The sequence below is a fragment of the Leptidea sinapis genome, chromosome 1 (assembly GCF_905404315.1).
Source record: "Leptidea sinapis chromosome 1, ilLepSina1.1, whole genome shotgun sequence".
Classification (NCBI taxonomy): domain Eukaryota; kingdom Metazoa; phylum Arthropoda; class Insecta; order Lepidoptera; family Pieridae; genus Leptidea; species Leptidea sinapis.
In genome coordinates this window covers 14175300-14201270 of record NC_066265.1, presented here as the reverse complement: position 1 = coordinate 14201270, position 25971 = coordinate 14175300, and the positions used below count along the sequence as shown (strand labels likewise).

At 35.1% G+C, this 25971-nt stretch overlaps 1 protein-coding gene and 1 long non-coding RNA gene across 3 annotated transcripts in view; one reads left to right on the top strand and one right to left on the bottom strand.

Moving 5' to 3' along the window:
• LOC126967591 (uncharacterized) overlaps positions 1-25224 on the top strand; it is a 34334-nt gene extending 9110 nt beyond the window's left edge. The window contains exon 3 of the long non-coding RNA XR_007730038.1: positions 24339-25224. This is a non-coding gene — a long non-coding RNA (uncharacterized LOC126967591). The remainder of the gene's footprint in view (positions 1-24338) is intronic.
• LOC126967100 (uncharacterized) lies at positions 1609-25413 on the bottom strand. 2 transcript variants are annotated; one of them, XM_050811492.1, is made up of 7 exons: positions 25204-25413; positions 17839-17956; positions 17163-17318; positions 15648-15833; positions 12540-12640; positions 5736-5900; positions 1609-2965 (listed from the first exon to the last, which is right to left on the bottom strand). In XM_050811492.1, the coding sequence occupies exons 1-7, from the start codon at positions 25411-25413 to the stop codon at positions 2906-2908; spliced, it is 996 nt and encodes a 331-aa protein (XP_050667449.1). In that variant the 3' UTR covers positions 1609-2905. The 2 variants fall into 2 exon arrangements, 1 of the variants encoding a protein (XP_050667449.1); XR_007729921.1 differs by lacking the exon at positions 15648-15833 and having other exon boundaries at positions 25204-25315.
• Positions 25414-25971: the final 558 nt, after the last annotated feature.

Here is a 25971-nt window from a genome sequence, read left to right as displayed (position 1 = left end):
TCATAAAATAAAATGACAAAAATCGTAACTAGAATCGTAACTAAAAATACGCAATTATTTTTTTACTTTTTAGTGCATATTATATCTATTGTTTTGAAATAGTGTTTTTGTCGTCGGTTGTTTTTTTCTTAAAAATTTTTTGAATAAAAATATTTGATTTTGAATACCGGCGTGAAGTAGCGATGTAGTTCCGCTTTGTTTCGCGTAGGTAAGTGTCGAAGATGGCTGTTGGGGCAATAAGGTCCTCTAATGGCGACCACGTACCGGAAGGCGTAGTGTTGGTAGGCTCCCAACCATCTGTTCAAGATCGCCGAAGTAGGTTGGATGTGGGCAGCGCAGGACCGATCGTCATGGCGATCTTCGGGGGAGGCCTTTGTCCAGCAGTGGACGTCTTCCGGCTGAAATGATGATAGTGTCGATGACCGGAGTGGTTGCGGTGCTGGCCACAAAGGATCCAGACTGCAAAGTTTCCAGACTCCTTCAGATTTATTAAGCGGCAAATCGAACGCGTAAAATCGAAGCACGTTCGCAAAATCGTCGAGCAGGTTCCTATTTACTGGAGGGCAAAGCCAAATTGGCTTTGATCAAGCTGGGCGTCATAAATAGAGCCCACCACACCCCAAGCCAGCCCACATTCTAGTGCTCTATAAAGCGCAGGTCTGGTCACATATGGAGGATTGCTGTCATCTCTGGTTTGGCGCACCTCAATATCAGCTCGATCCATTTGACCGCGTACGACGCATACCATCTTCATTTGTCGGGGACCCAGTGCTCTGTGAACGGCTGGATCACTTGGCGTTGCGTACAGACAGTGCTTCGTTGTGTGTATTCCACCGCATTTATCACGGGAGTATTCCGTAGAGCTATTTCACCTGATTCCTGCCGCCGAATTCCACCTTCGCACGACACGATACAAATTAGGATATCATCCCCACCATCTGGATGTGTGGCGGTCTTTCACAGTGCGTTTTCAAGGAACTTTCTTGAACGTACTGCAAAGCTGTGGAATGAGCTCCCTTGTGCGGTATTCCCGGGACGATACGACATGGATACCTTTAAAAAAAGTACGTACATCTTGGTATTCCTCTGGTGTTGATAGATAATGTGGGCGGCGGTGGTTACTTAACACCATGCGACCCGTACGCTCGTTTGTCCTCCTTTTCCATAAAAAAATGGTACTGTCACGCTGTATCATTTAGTTTGTTTATCAGTGAGTATTTATAATTAGTTTTTTATTTCATAATTTAATAATAAAATTAGCAGTGTTTACTTTAAGTAAATTTAATATACAGGGTTACCTCGTAAGTCGACCTAGATCCTTTATTGAGCTATAATTTAGATCATTTCTGACTGATTTGACTATGAAATACCCTATGTTGATATTACCCTATAATGTTATACCTTTTTGGATACCTGACAACATGGAGATGTTTTAAGCTCATCTGCAAATAGATTTTCTTTTAAGTATCCCTTAAAGAAAAACACATCTTAGGTTTTTTTTTGTAAGATTTTTCACTATTCTCCATCTTTCACGACTCATTTTATTCTGCAACTGTATTTTTTTTATTCTATAATAAAACGTATAAACAAACATACCAGAGGCTCAGATTACAAAAAGGAGATACAACACAAGGCAAAAAACGGACTCTTTATGAAAATACTCAAAATTAGATTATCTTGAAAACCATTGGATTTAGGATAGGGTGTTTCATAGTCAAATCAGTCAGAAATGATCTAAACTATAACCCCATAAAGGATCTAGGTCGACTAACGAGGTAACCCTGTATAGCTAAAATGGCAGATATTCGACGACAATTATTCATAATTATTCATAATTTTCTTAAGATAAAACTTTAATCAGGTGTTTTATTCATCAAAAGCAAATAATAATATTTTCCTTAATCATTTTGGTACTTACTGAATCTGTCATATTATATGTAACATTCTGATTTCTCTCTTTTGTTAGTAGGAACGTAAACATTATTTGAATTATTCGATTTATTAATATGTATTACATTTTATAATGTTTTTTCTGAATTTTTTCTCCAAATTATCTTTAAGTTTACCAAAACATACACTATACCGTGCCCGATAACATTCTGGAAAACAAATTTAAAGTAACCGCATCACATTTCCAGTTTTCTCTTTTCTCTTATTACTATAATGTCTTCCGTCCATTTGTATTGGTCTTGCCACAATCTCTTCTCTCGTCTCTCTCTCCATGTCGTGACTCGTAAGGTTCACCTCTTTTCTGTGACTCGTGATGGGCGTCCCACTGCTATGAAGAGTCTATGAAGATGCGTCTGTTAGTTTGTTCTTCTTGCTCATAGTTTTGTACTTTACGTGTAATTTTTAAATTCAGCATGCTTCTCTATCCCTTGTTGACATGTGTCACTTAATTAGTGAGAATCTAGGTTTGGCTTATGTAGAACACAGGACTAATTTAACATTTTCATTAAATATTTCTATTTAAGACAACTCAAATTTAACACGGTAAAAGTGCGACTGTCCACTGGTGATTTATTGAAAGGAAATTAATTCAACGACTCGTAATATGTAAGAGCGTCAATGGCGCTAAGGTTACGTCCACCTACCGCGAACCAATTTGTTATCGCTTTTCCGAATTCATATATTCGTTTACTGGACGCTCTTACGGTGACGGGAAAAATCGTGATAAATCCAACACACACACACACAAACACCTGCAAATAGATTCAAAGTTGAGGAGCTCGAACTGGGCCAGTTGTCAACTCAAAACTGCAGACAGACTGCAAGTAAAACTTGTATACAGTACAGTAGATGTCGAGTTACGGAAATAACACGTGATAAACAACCTAACTAGTTGTAATTATACTATGGTAGCCTTGCAAAATTTAAACAGGTCGAGTAGCCTTATCTGATTGAATTACAACTTCACTCTAAATTGAGCCGCGACTCCCAAGAATGTCGTAAAAGTCCCGATCATCTGGAACAAAATTAATACGGATTTGTTATAACTAATAATCTTTATTAAAAGTAGATTTCGTTTGATACCACATACTCAAATATCAATCTCGCATGGTACTGGTGACGTTCCCTCACAGAGCTATTTAAATGAACTTTCGCACTTCCAAACTATGCAATGGACTTCCTTGGGAGGTGTTTCTAGGAAGATTCGATATGCCCTTCAAAAAAAAGCGCGTGGAACCACCTGATGGTTTCTCTGGTGTTGCAAGAGAGCGGCAGTTGTCACTTACCATGACCTTTCCTCTTCCGTAGAAGAAGCATACGTACAATGTTTATAGACAATAGCGTTTATTGCAGTCAAAGTACTAATGGTAGAATATTAATGCTTGTTACAAAGATATTTCTAAACTTGCTTGCTTACAGATTGGACACAAACATAAGCTACTTTCTAGCGTCTTCACGGTACTCAATCCTAACTATAATAATATTAGCTAGAATATTAGATTTGTTTCTTAACTATACAATCGGTCATCACAGACACGGGTTCAAGGGCTGTGATAGGATGTAAAGTGTAATTAAGTTTCTATTATGATAAATACTCAAACAGCAGCATTATCTCTTCTTCGTGCAGACGATAAATAGAGAATTTACCATAAAAATTTATTTCATACAAATTAATACACCGACTTAGCAATTCGTTATAAATCTAGTTTTCCAACATCACTTTTTATTAATTAAATTGACACCCAAAAATAATTAATATTGTAAAATAGTGACACGGCGGCATGTTCAGAGTAGACCACTCCCGCATGCACAGAACAGAAAAACTTAGCAGAAGTGGCATCCTGTTATTTTACTATGAAAACCGATGTCACCAAACTCACACATTATCTTTTAAATATGTAATACTCACACTTAATTCCGGCTTTATTATAGGCCTAAATTCACAATCACGAAAAGACATAACTACAAATTTATTTACATCAGTTTCGAACTTAATTACTTACGCTAATCTCATATTCTTAAAGTAAAATCACTTTCAGACAACCTCAGAACTTTTTCTTAAATTGCGAAAAATAACATAACATAAAGAGTTGAAGTATTAGGAACTCAGTAACCACAGATTTGACTTCTGTGAAAATACCTAGGTGTCGTACGAAAATGAATAAACATATCGATAAGTTAGTGAAAACTAGAAATGATGTGTAATCAGGGTTGTTAAAGTATATTACCCACAAAGTACGTCGTAAGCTAAAATAATAATAGGCCAATAATTTTTCTTAGGTATAGTTTTATTTAAAAGGATGGACAGTATTTAGCTCAATTCAAATAAATCAAGACAGCGTACACGAATAGTCTTGGAAAGTTACAATATCAATATTATATTTACTTGGGAAGCAATACGCGCATAAAACATAGCTTTTTTTTATAAGAATTCATCGTTATTCTGTATAAACCCAGGGGCCAGTTAGAAATGAGATTTTATAAACCGTACTGCTTCCATACGTAATGCGTGGGCGGAAAGATATTTCCAAAACAAGCAGTAACGAATGATTAATAAAGGGAGAAGCTATATGTACTGATGAAGTATTAATAATCTTGTAAGTCTTATGATATTATACGATATTTTATATTATAATTATGTACATATGCTACAATGATGGCAAAAATTTCCAGAATTCATGATTTTGATACAATTTTATTTTTTACAATTCTATGGCCTATTTCCCCTACTCCATACTGTGATGAGGTTTTTCTTCTACTCCACCTAAATGTGCAACCTTATCGGTGGAACCTCAATATATGTCAACATGAACATGTAATTAAGAAATATTGTTTGTCTATGTTTATAAATTAACACTTATTTAGTTTAAAGCGAATATTACACATATTTGTTAAGTAATAATTAGCTGTACGTACTAAACTATTAATTTAAATTCATCGTAGTTTCTCTTGTATTATTCACAATTACCACAACCATATTATAACATTTTGCTTACTTACACCCTTATCGCATTATGCATGGAAAAGAGCAATACTTGAATACAGTTTATAAAGATAAAATTTATTTCGTTAATATTATATCGATAATATGTACATGCATGCACTTGTTAAGCAGTAAGATATTTTTATTGTTTACATTAATTATTCTAACATTACATTACAAGTTACATCGATTAAAGGTTAAATTTAAATAAATAAACCTTTAAATAAACTATACGTCGAAATATTTTGGTTCATTTTTAATTGTATATTTTGTACAAGACATAAAAAATATTAATTGTATTTAAATAGGAAAATTATGATTACCGATGATGGGAAATCCCTTCATTGGACATATATTTACTGCGACTATGATTTGCATATATTTTTGCGACTATGATTTCTACAGTCAAAAATGGCACAATAAGGTATATTTGTATTTTTTTTTATGATAATTATACTTCACTTGACATCAAATGACTGGTCTCACTTGAGCCTCAAGTAGGTACATTTGTACACAATAGTGGCAACAGGGTAAGGCCCACATGCCACTTCCACAAGTTTTTTCTGTTCCGTGCCCGCATGCTGGTGTGTTGTGAGGCATGCAATGCTATTAGCTATAGTTTATAATAAGCTCGTTTAATACCAAATGCCCATGTATACTTGACAAATATAATATAGGCTCTATGTATTATTTGAACTACGTCTCTTGAATGTTTAATATGTTTGAATCGCTTTTCGGATTTCTCGACAAAGTGCGCTAACTTTAAATTGATTGTAGACTTAATTTTAATAAATATACAAACTGTGAGAACTGTTGATCTTGATAACTCCCATGTGCCCAACACCTGGAACTCAATGCCTTGCTTCGAGACCAAGTCATAAAGCTGCAACAGCTCATTACGAAATGGTTTCTGTAGCGTCATGTCACTGAACAGGAACTCTCTCACCAGGGCCTTAGTATTCGACATCTGAATATATATAGGGTTTCAGCAAGTCAAGGTTAAAGTCATTAACTTTTCGAATTTGATTCAGACAAAAGTGAAAATACAACAACTATGGAAGTATGTCTGTTTCTGAGTCTGAATCTGATGTCTCTTAAGTAATCACTGTTGTAATATAATTATTAATGACAGATATTTTCTTAATTTGACGATTTTAAAATGTTCCATACACTGGTAGGTGTATCGAACCCGGGTCTACAGCGTCTAAAGTAAACACTTTTACGCCAAAGCTACGAGTATTGCTGACGGAGCTGTTGTAATTATCAATGTCATGAAGTTTGACAACTCTCGTCATATACGTAGAAGAGTTGCTACGCGACACTATGTTGAAATAAATAATATAAAATATATAATAATAATAAAATACAAGTTTCATATTGTCGCAAGAAAGGCAGAATTACTGAAGCGCCAAAATAGGCATATTGAGTTATATAGATATTCGGAATCAGCGTTTTTTTCTGCGTCGATCAGTCTATGTCCCATAGCGATACGAGCACTGTTTTGGCGTTTCAGTAAATGGAGAAAAAGGGGATTTTTCATCAGCCAGAGTCCTTAAACGACACTTTTTTTGGCATTTTATTCGTGCCTGTCACCTAAGTATTTTTGGACTACTTGAAACAAACATAAAAGTTGGTATAAGTAATTTTGAATTGAAGTATTTATAATAAGTAAGGCTTGTAAGAATATATGCCTTTCCATTTTTACGCAGGAAGCGGCGTATACGTAATTTTGCCTTACTGTTATTGAGCAAGTTTTTGACTTTCAGTATCTTTACTATGAAGAAATATTTTCGCAAAAGTTATAGAAGTAAAAATAGAAAGCTGGTCAATACGGCATTTACGTCGCTAAAGTAAAAAAATATGGAATACTGCAATACTGCAAAACCTGATTAACCCGCGCGTACGCCGCGTATCAGTCAGTCTGCTCGACAGAGCCACTGAGAGTGTGTACACGTGTGTCGGTATTTGTAACAACGACATAGATTTTAAATGCATGGAAGATTTCAATGAAATAGATATTATTAATTTACAGTAAAATGGAAAAGTAACCGCTGAAATTAATTTTATTAACATAGGAATGAATTATACAGGAAGACTAAAAAAGCTATGAAGGAGAGATTTGTAAAGATATACCTGAAATAATGAAACAGTACAAAATGAATCGCATATAAGCGAAAACGCCAATTTTTATAATAAGAAAAGTGGAGATGAAAAAGATGAGATAAGAACTGACAATCATAGAGATAGTAACCAAGAGAAGCATGAAAATGTTACAAAAAATGATCATGATGATACATAAAAAATAAGCGGTTGAGACAACAAACAAGAGAGAAGTACGTACTCTTTGTCAGATAATGAAGATTTTGTATGGAGTTCTTCGTCATGGGAACATTCATCATCTGGATCGGTATCCGATGGTACGAAGAAAAGTAAGAAATCAAAGAAGAAAAATGAGAGATCTATGAAGACTACGAAATCGAAGATTCAAGAAGAGGAGAATGAAGTTTCTGAAGTTGAGGGTAGAGAAAAGAAGAAACAGAAAAACAAAAGAAAACAAAACAAAGCAAAAAAAGATTCCGGGCCAACTGAGTATGTAAATTCTAAAGGAAAAGTTATTACAGCCAAAGAAATGAAACAAAATCACTGTTATTCACAAAATTGCTCTAACGCATGTTACGAAATAACTGATGGAAAGAGAAAAGAGATATTTTGACATTTTTGGGGTTTATCGTCTGAAAGACGTAAAGACTGGTTGGTAAGCCATTCTAAAAAGATGGGTGTAAAAAGAAACCGAGCAGATACGGCTAAGCGTACCAACACTTTTAATTACTTTATTAACGATGGTGAAGGGCAAGCCCAAGTGTGTCAACAATTTTTGACTTGTACACTAGATCTCAAGTAGAAAACATTGTACAATACAGTAAACAACGCATCATTTGGTAGAGCAAAAGAAGATATGCGTGGAAAACACGAACCACAAAATAAAACCCCAAATTTAGTTACCGAAAAGGTACGAACATACATAAAGGAATTATCAGGTTTGCCTTCACTTTACTGCAGGAAAATAGCACAAGAATAGAGAAGAGAAGAAAATAGCAGAGAAGAGACTCAGCTTGCAAATGGCAACGCCTATGCTGGAGAAAAACTTTTTAAAATAATATTCAACACTGAATTTAACATTGGATTCCATTTCCCCCGCAAAGATAAGTGTCTGAAATGTGCACAATATGAGAATAATAAGAGTTTTGATGAAGAAGAAAAACGGAAACACTTAATTGACAAAGAGAAATCTGCTGAAAGGTTTAGCACATCAAAGTATTCATAATAAAGACAACAGTGTTTTATGCGCATCAGTTGACCTTCAAAAGGTGTTGAACACGCCCCATGGTGAAAGCATGATGCTGTTGATGATATTACTCGCACAAAGTGGCTGTCTATAATTTAAAATTCTATGAATCAGGCACTAGAAACGGGTTCTGCTACACATGGTCAGAAAATACTGGAAAAAGGGGTGCCAATGAGATATCATCAATTTTAGAGAAATACATCAATAATGTGGATCTAAGGGGTACAGTGAAACATTTATTACTATATTGTGACCCATGTCCGGGGCAAAATAAAAATAAGATAGTATTAACATGTATAAATGAAATACTCAAGAAGTGAAGTAACACTCTTCTATCAATTTAAATAAATTATTTGCTCCCGGGGCATACCTATATGCCGGTCGATTCTATGCACTCCATTATAGATAAAAGCTTATGAGGCATTATAGTGTGGGCACCGTCGCAGTGGAGCACAATTTTTACTATGTCTAGAAAGTCACCAAGACCATATACCACCAATTATGCTGATTTTAACAAACGGGACACAGTTGCTGCAAAATATTTTAAAGGTAACCGGAAAAATTAGCAATTTGAGGACATTAACATTTAAGAAATCGGTGGCAAATATGGCTTTTGTGTAATGCTCTATGAATCCGGATGCGCAAACAGAACAAATCGAGATAGTTAAGAAAAATAACCTACAGCTTAAACCATGCTACAAAGCAATGCAACAATTTGCAAAAAGAAATACACGGATCTGAACAAATTGTGCTCAAATAATGTGATATCAACTGTGTACCATACGGAATATCGAAGTATGAATAATGATCCCAAAGTTCAAAACTGCTTGGCTGAAACAGACGAGGAAGATGAAGTATTGGCCTAAGATTGAAATGGATCCAACTCACCATTTGCTATTTTATACTGGTTTTTTTAAATACCGTCGAAAAAGTTTATTAGTTAATGCAGATTGTATTGATTAGAAATTTATTTTATTTTATTTTTAAATGTCAAAGACTGAAAGAAACGTTGATTCTCATTTTTTTTTATTTCAGTAGTTGATAATTTTTGGTAAAAGGTAGGTACTTAGATACCAATCTCTAAGATTCTAAATATTGTTAAAAAAATACGAATTAACAGCTGTATTTTAATTTATTTCTCGAAACTATTTCCCTCTTAACTCAAATAGGAGGCCTTTGCCCAGCTATCTATCCAATTTAAGAACTGAGCTCTTATCAGAGGAGGCAACCCGGCTCTAGCCCATCTCAATGCCCTACTAATTTACGTAACACTATTAAAAAAAAGAGGAATTTTCATAATCTTAAGCAATTAAGACTTTACTCTTACACATTAGTAATGGAGTATACGTTATTAATTATGGTTCAAGTAACTTTAATTTTAGCACTACAGTATTTAAGTAGCTCTTATTGTGTATTAACTGAAGTTGTAAGTAGTTTTAAAGGTGTGACTAGACAAAAGTAATAATCTCTTACGTCTTTTTACTCTAAAAAACAAAAACCTTTAAGGATTTTTAGTGATTCAACATAATGAGCCGATCACTTTTTAAGTTGTTTTAACATGATGAAACCAGACTTGTAAAACTCCTTCCAGTAATTTAAGATTACGATAATTACATTATTGTTATAGTTCCAGAAAATTTGTCGTTTTCCAATTTATATACGTAAGAGTTATAAGTAATTTTGATTGCTTTGATTGATTTTTGATTTGATTGATTGCATTGAATCAAATGGCGGTTAAGAAATTTTGCTTAATTTGTGATATAGTGGCGCTTAATTAAAAAGTCATTTTTACTTAAGCGCCACTATATCACAAACCAGCAGTCAAATTAATATGGTTTGTACTTCTGGACATAGAAAATGATAAATTAATAAAAGTTTACCTTCACGTCATCGAAATTCGTGTGCTGGGAAAAAAGTTATGAATTAAAAACGAAAAAAAAAACTTTAAACGGCTTTTTCTCGAAATGGTCATTTGGAGCTTCAGTAAATTTGCCTTTCTTGCGACGATATATTTGTGAAATAGCTTTTCTTGATTGGTAAGCAATCGATCAAAAACATACATGTGTGATAAACAGGTTGCACATGTTTAAGAAAAACACCAACTGCAACTTTTTGTGATACCAAGCGCTGCTTCTCGATAAACACAGTGAAACAGAGACGACACCTGCGGCTTATTTTTATCTAAATATAAATTGCTATTAGTAGCGCTCCAGTCTATTGGGAGCCAACAATCTATTGTGTGTGTGCGCTGCACATCACGCCTCATCTTCAGCCACGTGACTCCGAATGACGAGGAGAACCCTCGTCACTTGTAAAGTGGTGGAGGTATCACCTCGCTACCATCTACAATAAGCAAGAGCAGTCAGTAGCAGTATTCCTCGATATGGAGAAGGCGTTCGGTCGCGCCTGGCACGCCAGCCCCGTGTACAAGCTGTCCACGCCTACTTCTCCCAACCGAGTACCTAAGTCCTTTTTGGAAGACAGATGTTTTCAAGTCGCAGTTGAAGACGCTCTATACACGGAGCGCCCCATCCGAGCCGGTGTGCTCCAGGGAAACTGCCTGTAACCCGTATAATAAAGCAGATACACGCACGACATCCCAGTCGAGCCGTGAGCGCTATGTTATCGCTGAATGCCTACGACGTGGCGTTCATTACCACCTCGCTGAATACCCGGCTTGCAGCGCTGAAGATGCAGTGAGCACTTGACGCGCTTCCCACCTGGCTGAAGGACTGGAGACTCAAGGTCAACATGGCGAAGACTCAGGCGATTTCCATAGGGCGGGCGCTTATTGCCGTCTCCAGTGTCACTCATGGGCGAGACCGTCAAATGGTCCACGAAGGCCAAATACCTCGGCGTGACCAGGACCCTCTCGATGCCGGCGCCATGTGAAGAACGTGGTCGCTCAGACGCGCGCTGCAACGGAACCTTCTCCGTCCCGTGCTGGCGTGTACAAGGCGTATGTTTGCACGTGACTCACCTATGCGGCCCCAGCCAAGTTCGCAAGATGGGCTGCAAGTCGCTGCGAATGCCGCACCATCTCCGGAGCACCACGCTTCGTACGGGATCAGGTCATCTCCAGCGCATGGAGAGCCTGGACGACTTCAATCGTTGCTTTATCACCTCTGTGTTCGCACGCACCGATGGAGCGCGATTCCAGCATCTGCGTGGCTTGGGGCCATACCATAGACGACCGCCGGACATAAGAGAACTACCACGTGACCTAGTCAGGCGACTAGATCACGTAGGTCACTAGGTCTCGCCGCTCGCTCAGCAGCGGGCGCAAACCAACTACCCTGCCGCAGTCCGCAGATCGCTCACAACACTACGCGGGATCGATCGCACTACATCAGGATACCACCGGATACGACACCACGGACCAACCGGTCCCACCCAGAGCCCCACTCGTTGTTGGAGACGGCGATGACATCACTGAAAGTTACACCGAGGCCCGTGAGGGCCTACGCGGAAGACCCAAAAGCAGGTTTAGGAATCAATTGATCGAGCGCACTCGCTACGTAACATACTCTTAGTGTATAGTGGAGAGGATTGTCTTAAGTGTAATTTTTATTGCAAATTAATTATAAACAATATAGAAGTGATTTTTGAAGATATTGATTCATTGGAGATAATGCCCTTCTTTTTAACGGACTTCCAAAATGAGTTTTTAAATTCGAATTGTATTTTTTTATGTATGTAAATCGATTACGCTGAGATTTATGATCCCATTTTCGTGATTCTTCTTTACTTTGATGCGGAATTTTTGTCATTTGGTTCCATTTGACGTAGTTTTGCCCAGTAGTTATCATTTTATGATCATTTTTTTTGAATATTTTTGTTTAATAAGCCTCAGTGTCTCGTCGTGAACATAATGAGATCAATAAATTAATTTAAGCAACTATTTTAATTTACCTGGATACTTTAATCTCGACAGTTCAAATTATAAATATTTAACACTCAGCTATTAATAATTCAGAATTAAAACACTCGTTGTATTAGACATAATTAATTAATTAAATTTAAATCCAAGTTGTCTTTTTTTAAAACATCTCCCCGCGTTCTCCGAACAAGTCTAGCTGCAGCTGGCTTGATTTTATTGTTTATATTGTTTGACTGGAGATAAACTCCTTCTTCTGTAGCTTTTATTAGATTATTGCATTTACTTGCATAGATTATTATTTTGGTTTACAGAATATTTCTTAACACATACATTAATTTATATCGAAGTAGTAAGAAGGATGTAGAAGATTTCAAACGTACCTCTTGTTGCGCTTTGTGACACTGTTCCGTTAACGCCATAATTTTTGATGCTTGCATAACAAGCCACACCGTGTCTTCTAATAACTTATGTGTGTCGACAGCTAAAAAAAGAACTTTTTCAATTGTAAACTAACATATCAGAGTGATAAGATGGACAATAGTGAGGTTGCGTGCAGAACAACACAAAAAGAAAAAAAACTGTACGTGCCATTTAATAAGTTAGCTAGAGCTAAGGGCTTCTTACACACTTCAGTTTCGCAATCATTTGGGCTATGTCGGAGTCTTTGGTTCTCCTTCGGATCTCATTATTTCTATTTCGATCTCGCAGGAAAACTCCGAACATAGCCCTTTCCATTGCCCTCTGAGCGATCATGAGATTTCTCATAAGGCCCACAGTTAGGGACCACGTCTGCATACCGTAAGTCATCACTCACACACTGGTTGAAAACGTTCGTCTTTAGACACTGCGTTATTTGGGACGAGAAGATTTAATGGAGCTTCCCGAAGTTGCATGCGACGAGTGTCCTCTTTCGCGAAATTGGACCTGCCTAACTGGATTGTTTGTACAAAGTAGACGTACTAGTCAACAATTTCCAGAGTATACAACGTGAACCAGAAAGGGTATAACATCCCTTCAATGGTACGTTATTTGGGTCATATGCAATAGTATGGCGATGTTTAAGTTTTAATAAATAAATAAAAGAAAAAGACTTCCCTACGAAAAAAAAATATTATTTTTCAATTTCTTTTCTTAGACAACCCTAAATTTAAAGAGACTGCCAGTTTTAGGCGGGGCCTTTGTTTATAAACAGATTGAGGTCACCTACCTATGGACTTAAACATAAACAATAATCTATGATTAAGGAGTATGCACACTACATGAAATGTGGCTTGTGTCTATGTTATTATTCAATCATTTTTTACTTCCTGTTATTGAAACAAATAAACAAAATAAGAAATTACATAAAATTACACAGTTTCACGTCTGTATTCCTGAAGGATTAGAGGTGTATCCACCACGTTTCACTATGTTTAATTCCCACGTAATAGGGGGCGAGCATCTACATTTCTGAACTATGGGCTGCTAGTGAGAAATTTCCTACGAAAAACTCAATAACTGCCCCATTCCATACCCAGGCCGGGTACAAAACCCGGTCCGGGAATTCAGTACATATTATTAATACGAGGATGGTTTTTTTTTTTTTTTGAGAGGAGGAAATACTGTTACGAGTGTCCGCGTAAGCGGACGCCCCATACCGACTAAAACCTCCTCTGTGCTGTTAGCAGCCCTGACTTTCACAGCGAAGTAGGACGTGGGCCGTGGAGGCCGCAAAGACGACGCAACAACAGTCGCGGGGCGTCTCCTAAGGAGACTCGAACCTCAGACCGGCTGTGTGCTTGTGGGAAGGAGAGAGAATGAAAATGAAGATGAAATGAAGATGAAAAGATGAGAAGAAAACACTCGCCGGCGAGTGTGGTGATGTTTAGTGTAATGTATGTAAGTGTGTGTGTATGTGTTTATGATTGTATGTATGTATGTTTGTATGTGTGTAAGTAGTGTAAATGTTAGTGTGCATGTGTGTGAATGTTTGTGTGAATGTTTGTGTGAATGTTTGTGTTTGTGTCTGTTTGTTGAGTGTGTTTGTGGTTGTGTAAGTGGTGTATGTCAGTCCGTCAGTCAGTCCATGTGTTAGTGAGTGTAGTGAAACGATTACTGTACGAGGACTAACGTCTCGTCGGGTATCAAAACAATGTGTGGTGTATCTAGGGTGCGGGCCGCTGGCCATCGTCAGAGTGACGAGTGCCAGTGGTTTGCTGTGGTTGACCGCGCCTACGCCTGCGAAGGCGGTGTGTGCGTGTCTGTGTCGGTGACGAGGATGGTCAAAGATATCCATATTTGACAAAAAAAAATCCGTGAAGAACAATTTCTTAATAGGAGTCTATTAGAATTATCTTTATTGGATAAAATATTTTTGAATTAAAATGTCAAGACTCATTTGCGCAGTAATAAGAACAGCTGCAGTGCCATTCAGACCAAACCATAATAATGCTTACACATTTTTGCTTCACGACAGAAAAAGGTGCCGTTGTGGTACCCATAATCTACAATTACAAATTTGGAATTATTTTCAATGTAACTTGAAGAAAACTTCAAGTAATTCTACATTGAAGTATGTGTATATGCCTTTAGAATAGACATTTACACACACAGCAGTAAATACCGTGGTTCAAAGCACAATTCAAAGAGTATTAACGCAGACAGGACGATCTTTTCAACCTAACATATTTAAAAAACCACAAAATGTAAAAACATAGTTACAATTACACTAGTTTTTATCTTTTAAACGTGTTTTATTTAAATTTGTAACACTCGCGGAAATCAGAGTAAATAATAACATTACATAGTTTCATAATAAGATTAGAATTAAAAAAATCCTTAATTAGGTAATACATAACTACAGCAAATACAAATTTAGAAGTATTTTCAATGTCAGCTAAAGCAAATGCTCATACAAAATAACTTTGTCTTCATGGCAAAAGTAGAACACAAATTGCTTCACAGCTGCAATGAATCGTAGGCATTTTACTATTATCTGATATTATGTCACATCTACGTTTTTCTTCTGTTAAAGGTCAAAGAGAGTTCAAAAAACAGCTGATTAGGGTTGAGGGAATCATAGTTTTTGCGAAAACTTAGCACTTTAAATATTGTATTAAATTATAATCCTAATTCATTTCTGACTTCACATAGTCATTAGAGATGACCTAAGGAATGTCTGGTTCAAAGCATAGTATACCCATTTAGTTTCACCTAGTTCCCAATTCTTACTGAAGTAGAAACGTAGTAAACGTAGTTACAGATGCTGTTGCCCATCCTCCGTTCCCTAGTCTTCTCTTACCACACCCACGGGAGGAAATGGGGTGGTGATATCTGGTGTGACACCACATGCTAGACCTCTATGAGTTTTATGTAAAACAAAACACTACTAATAAAATAGAAATTTGTGCTCCATTGGTTCGGGCATGTCTTAGGAAAGAGATGTGAATTATAACTAGGTAGTTGTACTATTATAATATATACTTTGTTATAACTAAGAAGACACTCACAGTTCACTATTATTAAATAATGTACGGTAGAAACTTGGTGAACACAGTCACAAACTAAAAAGAAGATTATTACTGCGATTTCAAATTGAATGGATTCTTGAAAACTGTTTCCAGCGTTGCAAATCATTCCGTAATTGTTGTTGTAAAATCGTAATTCATTTGCACATTCGATCGAACGGTTCCGACCTGGATCGAGATTAATAAAATAAATATTATTAATATAACATAATATAATTATTAAATGTAGCAAAAGACGTGAAAACGACACTGTTCACCTCTCAAGTGATTGATTGTACTGCTAAAAACTAATTATTTTAGGCTTTAGGTGAGTCTGTTGCGGTACAAAACGGTTGCTGGGAAATTTTAATGAACTATTGTTACTAACTTATATATTTATAATTAAACCTATTTCTATGTTTTAATTTCCTTGCTTCGCTCAGGTCTTCACCAAGGAATCCATCGCTATGCACAATATCCAATATGACGCCTATGACATAATACAGTGCCTTACTCTCTTGGAGTATAATTATAATATTTGAGTAGAATTTATATTATTTATACATTATAAAATAAACGTTTAACGTAACGTGTAAAAGTTAACTTTGAAAAAGATTTTACATTTGTGTCCAACTTGTATCAATTTCTCCAATAGTAAACAATTATTTTTAATATTTAATGTTAAAGCCTCTATTAATCTTAAAGTTGAGTATCAAAGCAAAAAAATCTACAATTATCAAACTTTTAGAAACAGTTATGATAATCGCATGAAATTCTTGTCTATAACCTAATAAAAGCGCTTAAGCACTACGTCCGATTAGAGTCCGACCCGTATCCGTCAAAACAAGGTCCGGAGAGTAGAACTATTTCTATGGTAGTTTACGCTATATGGCTTCCGTCATCCGATTTCTTTCTGTCAACCGATAATCTCCATACCGGAGAAGATTATTGGCTGGAAGTAGCCGAGCCGAATACGAGATTCCGAGCTGGATTCATGGACAGAGGCGACGGGGCAGTGATCGTAAAAAGCTCATTTCTAATGTCGGTCCACCAAGAAGTACGAAAAGTGCGGAAGACCTCTGATAGTAATTCAAATTCTAATATTTTTATTCAAAATAGGATTAAAAATCACTTATTGTACCTCAAAAACTACCACCCATTCAAAAGAGACTGCCTCAGACCTGAGAAGACCACAAACGTTTTTTAACAATTCTTTTAAATTTCGTAACACAAATGTTTTGTACATTTTCTCGGATCATATTGTAGAAGCATATACATTGCCCAACATAAGACTTACTTACTCGACCCAACCGAGTAGTAGGCATAACAAGTTTATGTTTGTTACTTATGGTCATAATCTGTTTTAATATTTTTCAATTCGATAGACACGTCATGTCACAGATCTTTATGTCCGTTGTATGTCATACCTGTACATTATTATGTCTTTAACTTAAGTTTAAAGTAAAATTAACATTTTTGTGACAAACAGTATGGGTATTTAAATAAAAAATATGTTACCTGTTTGAACAATTGAACATGAGAAGTCATACAAGCTTTTGTTAAGAGCATTCAAAGTAGAGGAGATTTCATTGAAGAGCAGCACTGTGCGGTATGTTATAAGATCTACCATCAGACAACAAAAGCCAAAAAATAAATTATTGTATAATGTGAAGTCTGAAATAAATGTTATATTAAGTTAAGTTTTCTCTCTAGAAATCTAAGATCATTATATCATTATCATTATCATTCAAGACCAGGGCACTGGGCGCCCTCCAAGTTTTTTTAGTAGGCTTCATGAACAAATGAGCAAGAACCCGGGAGTCAGAACCGGGGAATCGCTACTACTCTTGAGTCAGAACCGGTGAATCCCTACTACTCCTAAAATAAGAAGTTTACTAATAAGACCTATCCCGAAAGTAATTACCACAATGGTTGGCAGTAGACTGCCAATATAGATATTGTAGCACTTGGGGAGCCATTTTGTGCAGATACTTGTATGGTACATCCACAGAGCGGTTTTCAAGAAACTTTCATCCATATAATATTACTAAATGTGGAATATACTTCCTTGTGCTATGGGCAGTGTTTCCAAGTCTATATGACATGAATACTTTCAAATGTCTGACTTTGATCATAAATACAATTGATTCGTATACTTGTTTATTCTATTACATTACATATTCTTAAAACTTACCCTTAGGGAAGCCAAGATAGCAATACGCAAAAAACACCAACATATAATAGAACACAAGACACATCAATTTCATTATTTTAATTATTTTATTCATAAACCTCTGAAACCTCGACAATCTCTGAAAACAAACATAATCTGAAGTTAAATTTAACACAGGCTAGTACGTACCATAACATAATCAAATTACTTATAAGTCAAAATCAAACAACTGTCAAGTTTGTACATACAATAATTCATATAGTTGTGTTCAATACTTAAGTGGGACCTATACCACCCACTTGTTCATATAAGTTCACAGTGATTCGGTTCTCTTTATCACCCCACTTAATTTTAATATCGCAAAATATTGTATGCTGTATTGGCGCCAACATGAGAAAACTCAATGAACAAATCATATACAAAAATAAACTACGATACCGACTTCAAAAACTAATTTAATACACCTCTTATGCAAACTTCCACCTACCTAAACCTCCACCATAAATAGAAGCCTTGAATGGACTGACCAAGGTGACATTCCTGTGCCAGAAAACTAGCTTTTACGTAAATAGTGAGACAAAGCTTTTTATTTATCGTTAAATACGTCCCCACAAACGATAATATTCGATTTGTTTCAACAACTTTTTGTTTTATTTCACAAAAATACCGTGTAGATATCTTTGTACAGTAATATATAAAAAACAAAATTGTAGAAATAAATAAAATAAATGAGAAACTGGAGATGACTACATACAAGTCACCCCATTTAATTAGTAAATTTGGAGTTCCTCAAGGAAGTCTTATGGGATTTACTATTTTTAATTTATTTGAATGATTTACCCGATGTGGTTGACTATAACTGTGTATTATTTTCAGATGACATATCCATAATTATTCCTGACGAGCATAAAGCGATTAATAATTATAATATAACTATTAATAAAAATTTTGAAACTATATTGACATGGTTCAATGAGAATAATTTATTCGCTAATATGACAAAAACTAAATATATACAATTTTATAATTATAAAACAATACATAAATCTCTTAATATAACACACAGTGACCAAACGATTAAAGAAACAAACACAATACAATTTTTAGGCCTTATATTAGATTGCAATTGTAACTGGAAAGCTCAATGTGATACAGTGGCAAGGCAAAATAAATAATTTCGTTTTGGCTTTAAGAAGGCTCCGACAAACTGTATCCTTTAATGCTGCACTTACTGCATACCACGGTTTTATTGCGTCATTTGTACGGTACGGGTTAATACTATGGGGAAACTTCACTAATATTTCAAATGTTTTTCTGGCACAAAATCTGGCAAAAAATCACTCTAGAATCGTGTAGACCGTTATTCAAAAAGCACCGTCTGTTAACGCTTACTGGTCTATATATATTAGAAATTTGTATGTTCATTAAAAAACATGGTGAACTTTTTAAACCAGCAAAGGACTATTCCATATTAGGATTAACAGATCCAACTCGCCTTCTGATAGACTGATGACTCCATACTGTAGAACAGCGCTTCATCAAAATAACGCAAATGTTATGTGTATTAGGGTCTTGAACCACCTTCCAAAGAATATTAGAGAGATGCCTAAAATATTAATGCATAAAAAATTTAAATTATGGCTAATAGATAAATGCTTTTATAGTTTAAAAGAATTCTTTAGCCAAAAATAATAGTATTAAATGTAATTTTTTGAGAGGTACCTACAAACTAATGTTTTTTTTATATTATATTATTGAATTAAAGCTATGTAATGTGTATTAATGACGTATAAATAAAAAAATTCCAATATTGACAATCAAATGTTTGTATGCCGATATATTGGCAAATTGTGCTGAACACCAATTAATTGTTAACAACTATGTTACCACGATTCATACAAATAAATCATTTCATTTCATTTCATTTCAAAACATCGCCAGCCTTTTATCCAAAAAAGAGTTATTAGATCTAACTATCCAAGAGTTAAAATCAAAAGATAAAGAGCCGGACGTCTTATGTTTTACAGAGACCTTCTTGAAAAAAGGAAGTGTTGACTTTGTTAATCTTCATAATTACGAAATGGCTTCAAACTACTGTAGGTCAAAAAATAGTAAAGATAAACAGAGTCGGCTCTTGTATACTCGTCAAAATAGGATTAGCATGCAACATACTAACTTTTTTGGATAAAACAAGCATGCGATGAAACAAGCCTTTGAATGGCGTGGTATAGAAATCCCTTGAAATAAACTCCTAATTATATGTGTCTATAGAACTCCCAAGTCAAACCCAACTGAGTTCCTGATTAAACTTGATTGTCTACTACACGATATATCCATAAAATACAAAGTTAAAATAAATATTATCATCACTGGAGATTTCAACATAAATACTTTAAAACTGAATAAAATTACCCATCAATTACGGGATTTAGCACAAAGTCATAATCTAACAATTCACATCCAAGAACCTACGAGGAAAGAATCTTGTATTGACTGAGCAACATTAAAAATTCATAGTGTGAAGTATTGCCCCTTTACCGGTCTGACCACAATACAGCACAAATGTTAAAATTTCCCATAAAAAATAAAATCACAAAATATAAACTTTACTACATTTATAAAAGAGATTATAGTAACGAAAATATCTCGAGATTTACAAGTTATTTAAATTCCTTTTCATGGTCTGAAGTCTACAGAGCAACTGATGTTACTGTTGGTTTTACCGAATTTCACGAGTTGTTTTGCCTCATATATAAGTCATGCTTTCCCAAAATTAAAATTAAAATTTCCGGTGATAAATCTTCAAAGCAAAACTGGATTAGTAAAGGTCTTAAGCAAAGCTGTAAAACAAAAAGAAGACTGCGTTTTTACAAACTGAAAACCAAGAGAGACAAAAATAAATACCAAACATATTCAAAATTCTAAAAAAACTTTATTTATAATTCAAAAAGAAATGTCAACATTAAATATAAAATGAATAGTAAAAATAAGTGTAAAGCTTCATGGGCTGTAAATGACAATGAAATAAGTACTGCAAACAAATATAAGATTATAAAGAACATTGATATTAAAAATAATTCCGTATGGGTTAGATGCTACAGAATAGCAAATGAATTTAATGATTACTTTATCAAATTTACTGATGCCGTTTTGACTACAAATGGACATCCACATGCACCTATCAATCAAAGCTCTTTGCGAACTATTTTCTTAAGACCTATGTTGGAAGTTGAGGTTTTAAACGAGATTATGTCATTAAAAAATACTAACTCCGAAGGGTATGACGAAGTGTGTACAGAGGTTTTGAAGGCAAGTTGTGGTGGTCTTTTAACTGTTCTGACATTTTTAATAAACTTATCTTTCGCCGGTGGTACATTCCCATATTAACTTAAACTATCAGTGATAAGGCCTATATTTAAGAAAGGTAATAAGTCCGACATTAGGAACTATCGCCCAATAACATTAATCTCAAACTTCTCAAAGGTTTTTGAAAAATGCATTCACAAAAGATGGATGGAATTTTGTCTCTAATTAAATGTAATTACTACTGATCAGTATGGATTTCAGAAAGAGAAGTCTGCGACTCAAGCAATGTTTTCACTACTACAGAATATCTTATCTAATCTCAACAAGAAAAACTGGACTACTGGGCTATTTTTTGATCTTTCAAAGCCTTTCGACAGAGTATCTCATCCTATATTAATTAAAAAACTTGAAGATCATAGTATAAGAGGAACCCTTGAATGGTTAACTTTATACCTTTCAAACAGACCTCAATAAGTTATCACCACGAAACCTGATGAAAATAACGAGATGAAGTCATACGCATCTGACCATAAATTAACTAAATAAGGGGTTCCTCAGGGAAGTGTTCTTGGCCCGTTTCTATTTTTAATTTATATTAGTGACATTATAAACATATCAAGATACAAATGTGTCCTCTTTGCAGACGATATTTCTATAGTTTTGGCTTCTGACACAAATGCCTCCGTAAGTGATCATGAAGCTGACATAAACATGACGATGAATTCAATTAGTCAATGGATTAGACATAATAACCTTAAGATAAATCTGGCAAAGACAAATTATGTTCAATTTAACGCAACTAAAAGCAAAACCCCAATTCTAAATGTTAATTATAATACCACCACTTAACACAGCAAATCACACAAAGTTTTTGGGATTGCTCCTGGATGACACCATTAGATGGGAGTCATATATTTCTGACGTTTGTAGCAAGATCAACAAATTTGTTTATGCTCTTCGGCAAATAAAAAAAGTTACTTGTTTACAAACAACATTATTAGCGTATCACGCTTACATTGAGTCTGTTTTGCGTTACGGACTGTTCTTATGGGGTAATTGTACAAATATTTCTAGGGTTTTTATATCGCAAAAAAATGTGTGAGAGCTATTTGCAACGTGCCACCTGATGAGTCTTGCAGACCTCTGTTTGGTAAACTTGGACTATTACCACTTGCTTGTCTTTATATCTATGAACTGTGTGTATTTGTGAAATTCAATAGTGAGTTATTCAAGAAAGTTTGTGACACTAACCCTCAAAGAAACCACCGGGATCCAAATAGACTAATTTTCGACGAAACCCCCTGACCTTGCAGTATGACAAGAGTTGTCTTGCTGTGAGTGTCAGAATATACAATAAACTGCCCATTAATTTAAAATTATTAAATAAAAGACTTTTTAAGAAAAAACTTAGACATTGGTTAAGTGAGCGACTATTTCATACGATAAATGAATTTCTGAACGCGAGTAATGTCATAACATAAAATGTGAAACTTTTTGTTAATAATTAATTAGACAATATTTATTATTATTATGTAGGCTGTTATTATTTTATTATTATGTGAGTCTGTAATTCTGTATTATTTTTTAGCGTTATGATAATTAATATTTATTGTTTCTGACACTTAGACATATATCATCTAATCTTGTTATGTGTTATTTAACTTATACTATTTACTGTATTAAATTAATTTGCATGCCTAGTTAAGCGCAACATAAGAAACTGTAAGATTATACCATCGTTACATACCATGCTTATACGCAAATAAAGAATTTGATTGATTGATTGATTAAACCGTTCCATTTTAATGGTTAACAACAAAAATTTACGGTTAAAGGGTACCTCAGCTTTTCTTCCAAACAAAATCTATGTTACGTCGAAGTCGTTTCTAAAGAAGTTTAACTTCAATAATTGTATTTCGTAAAAGTCTCAGAAGTCTTGATTTCATTGAAGATATTTGCTTTTACCTTTATTATTTAGGTAAGTTAAAAATAAATCTGATCAATATCTATCAGTTAAAAATTGTATATATTTCGTTGTTGAATCATGAGAGTGGTAGGTGTAGGCGCTTTGTATGAAGGAATCCATCACATATAGTCTTGGAAACATTGCGCAAGGAAACAAATTACACGGTTCGGTTGTACGTGGCACAAAGTTCCCTTAAAACCCCACTGAAGAGGAACGCTATACATCCATGATGAGGAACTTGGATAAAGTTTATGGCATGTGGTAGGAGAAGGAAATTCAATGGCAAGAATCAGGTCAAACAGGTCTTCAAAACACCCTCCGTGGTAAATGCTGCAGAAGACACACAATGAAGCGACATCAAGTCGATATTTTTATTTTATTTTACTCGGTAATTGATTAAGGATAATTAACTACATATAAACATACATAACGTTGCAATTATTATAACACGGACAATATTTATAATTACAATCTAGGTAAGGGTATACATATTGCAAAAGAACGTGAGGTTGATGTCTGCCATTCCACCCTATGCGATTCGTGAGAAATTGTTGCCTTGCACAGCCACTGTGTGCAAAATTCTTTCTGCATTAATCCTGTACCGAAACTTCTTATAAGTATCTCCAAAAGCTCAACGCACAGTCTTATTTCTAAGGATGGCAACTCATCTCTATCGGCTCTGGTATGGCCGATATCCATCAACTCACTATTAGCTTGAGCTACTTAATAAAATAATATTCTATCTACAGCTCTACGAATCTAGAAAACATAGATACAATAATGCTACCACGAAGGTATCATCAATGGGCGGTGTAGGGTAGGGAGGGGGAATAGCGCTCACTGGCTTAATGGAGCTCACCTCTGTAACTCTGTTATAATGGAACCTAGCAACATGCCATGTCCCGTGAAGCACGAGAGAACGGGGTCTCTAAACGACAGCGCTGCAAACGGACAGCCAGCTCGCGTCAAGCTACTGTGAAGTGCGTTTCTTCGATCGCTGATCTAAATTTTGGTTCGGTGTTTTTTCAAGTCCAAAACTTTAATGTTTATTTAATTATTAATTTTACTTTTCTGACAAGAAACTATTCTATTTTGTGATAATGCTATCAATTTTAAACAATAGTGCATGAATTTTTTTTATTTTTAAATTAATTACAAAACGACCGTTTGGGGTTATACCGCACACCTGAGCGCCATTACTCCTTAGTAACTTATTTTTTATCGTTTTAGATATGAAACGATGTTGCAGGTATTTTCAAAAAAGGATACGTACTAGTTGCGAATATAAGTAAAACAGAATCCTGATTTAGAGCCTCGGGAATTTACTTATTGAATTTTACGGCAGCGTCGCTTGTAGCCCAAGAATCGGATCAAATCGCTGAAGACCAAGACTAGATATGGCCATAATTTCTGGACCATCACTGCTCTGAATCTGTTTGGCAGTTGCTTGTGCCCAAGAACTTGATGATGAGCAAAGAACTCCGGTATCGTTTTCTGCTATAGCAGCAATCCCAACTGTTGCAATACCATCTTCTAAGCCAGGTCAAGGAAAGACAAACCAACATTCACATGTTCAGAGTCAGAGATGAGATAGAGATAGAGAGAAACATCAGGAATGCAGTCAGAAATTATCACCTAGATCACCACTTAAAGGATGAATCAAAATATTAATTGGTTTAACCGCGACCTTATTATACCCGGAGCGTGATTGAGAAACCATCTATTTGCCGACGACATCGCTCTCCATAACGACGTTCCAGATAATTTACGAATGATTGTATAGGAGTTAAACAAAGTTGGAAGCTGGGTACTCACTAAAGAAAACAACAAAAAATAAATATGGTCCACGGGCCAGTTGAAAAAGGACTGGCAGGATTTACTTTTCATGATTGAAAAACTCATATTACATTAGATAATATTCCAAACATAGTAGCTGTCTTGAGTCTAGTGTTGACAATAATTGTTCCACAACAATACATGTATACTTCATATCAATCTATTCCTAAGTCAAGACAACGCTAGAATTGTAATCCACAATTAGCTTCGAGACCCATATTACAGCAAAATTATTTTGTCATTATTAAAATTATTAGATTTTTTATATATATACTTACGGTGTTGTTTCCAACTATATTTAAAGACAGTTTTACACCATTTAGTTGATTCACATAATTTGATAACACCATCATCCTCTGTCGTCCATATATGCTGCTATGTAGGATCACGATCTGTCTTATTAAGCATTTTCCCACAATTACCAGTATTGTTGTCATTGCATAATCATGTTCAAACAATACATTATATAGATTTACTGTGACAAACATGTTGATACAACCTGAAATTATAACAAATTAAATATATCAGCGTAATGTGATTTTATTTTGCTTAATGCTGATGTTTCTATATTAGGACTACGTCAGTACGAGTACCTATCCATCTCATCTCATCTGTGATATTGCTCATAATTACTTATTACCTTACCATATCATACTAAATCTAAAATACCACAATGAAAACATCCAGTGTTAGTCGATCTATCAAAATAGCTCTTTATGTGTGTAAGTTAGATCATATCTATGTAACAATACAGTGTTACCATAGTAGTGTTACGAACGTTAGGCTTTATATTAATTATGAGATATACACTGGCCTTCAAAAGTAAGTATCACACTTTTAAAATTGGGATAACGTTTCAAGTTCACAAGATATACTTTCGAAATAAAAAGGACTCCAAAGAGAATTTAATTTTGTACATAAAAACTTTATAGTCGGTAACCTTCTTTTAAGAATTAGCTGAAAAAAAACTTCAAAAACAAAACCATTCCTTTTTCAAAGTGGACGTTTCCGAATTACAATTTTACCATTCACATTTTTCTTTATGT

Excerpts from the sequence above, each read along its gene's own strand:
- LOC126967100 (XM_050811492.1), bottom strand. The coding sequence starts at position 25,413 with ATGTTTGTCACAGTAAATCTATATAATGTATTGTTTGAACATGATTAT. Across the intron at positions 17,319-17,838 it reads CTATCTTGGCTTCCCTAAGG|ACTTCACATTATACAATAAT; the intron begins GTAAGTTTTAAG and ends CATTTATTTCAG. Across the intron at positions 15,834-17,162 it reads ATGTTCAATTGTTCAAACAG|GTCGGAACCGTTCGATCGAA; the intron begins GTAACATATTTT and ends ATCTCGATCCAG.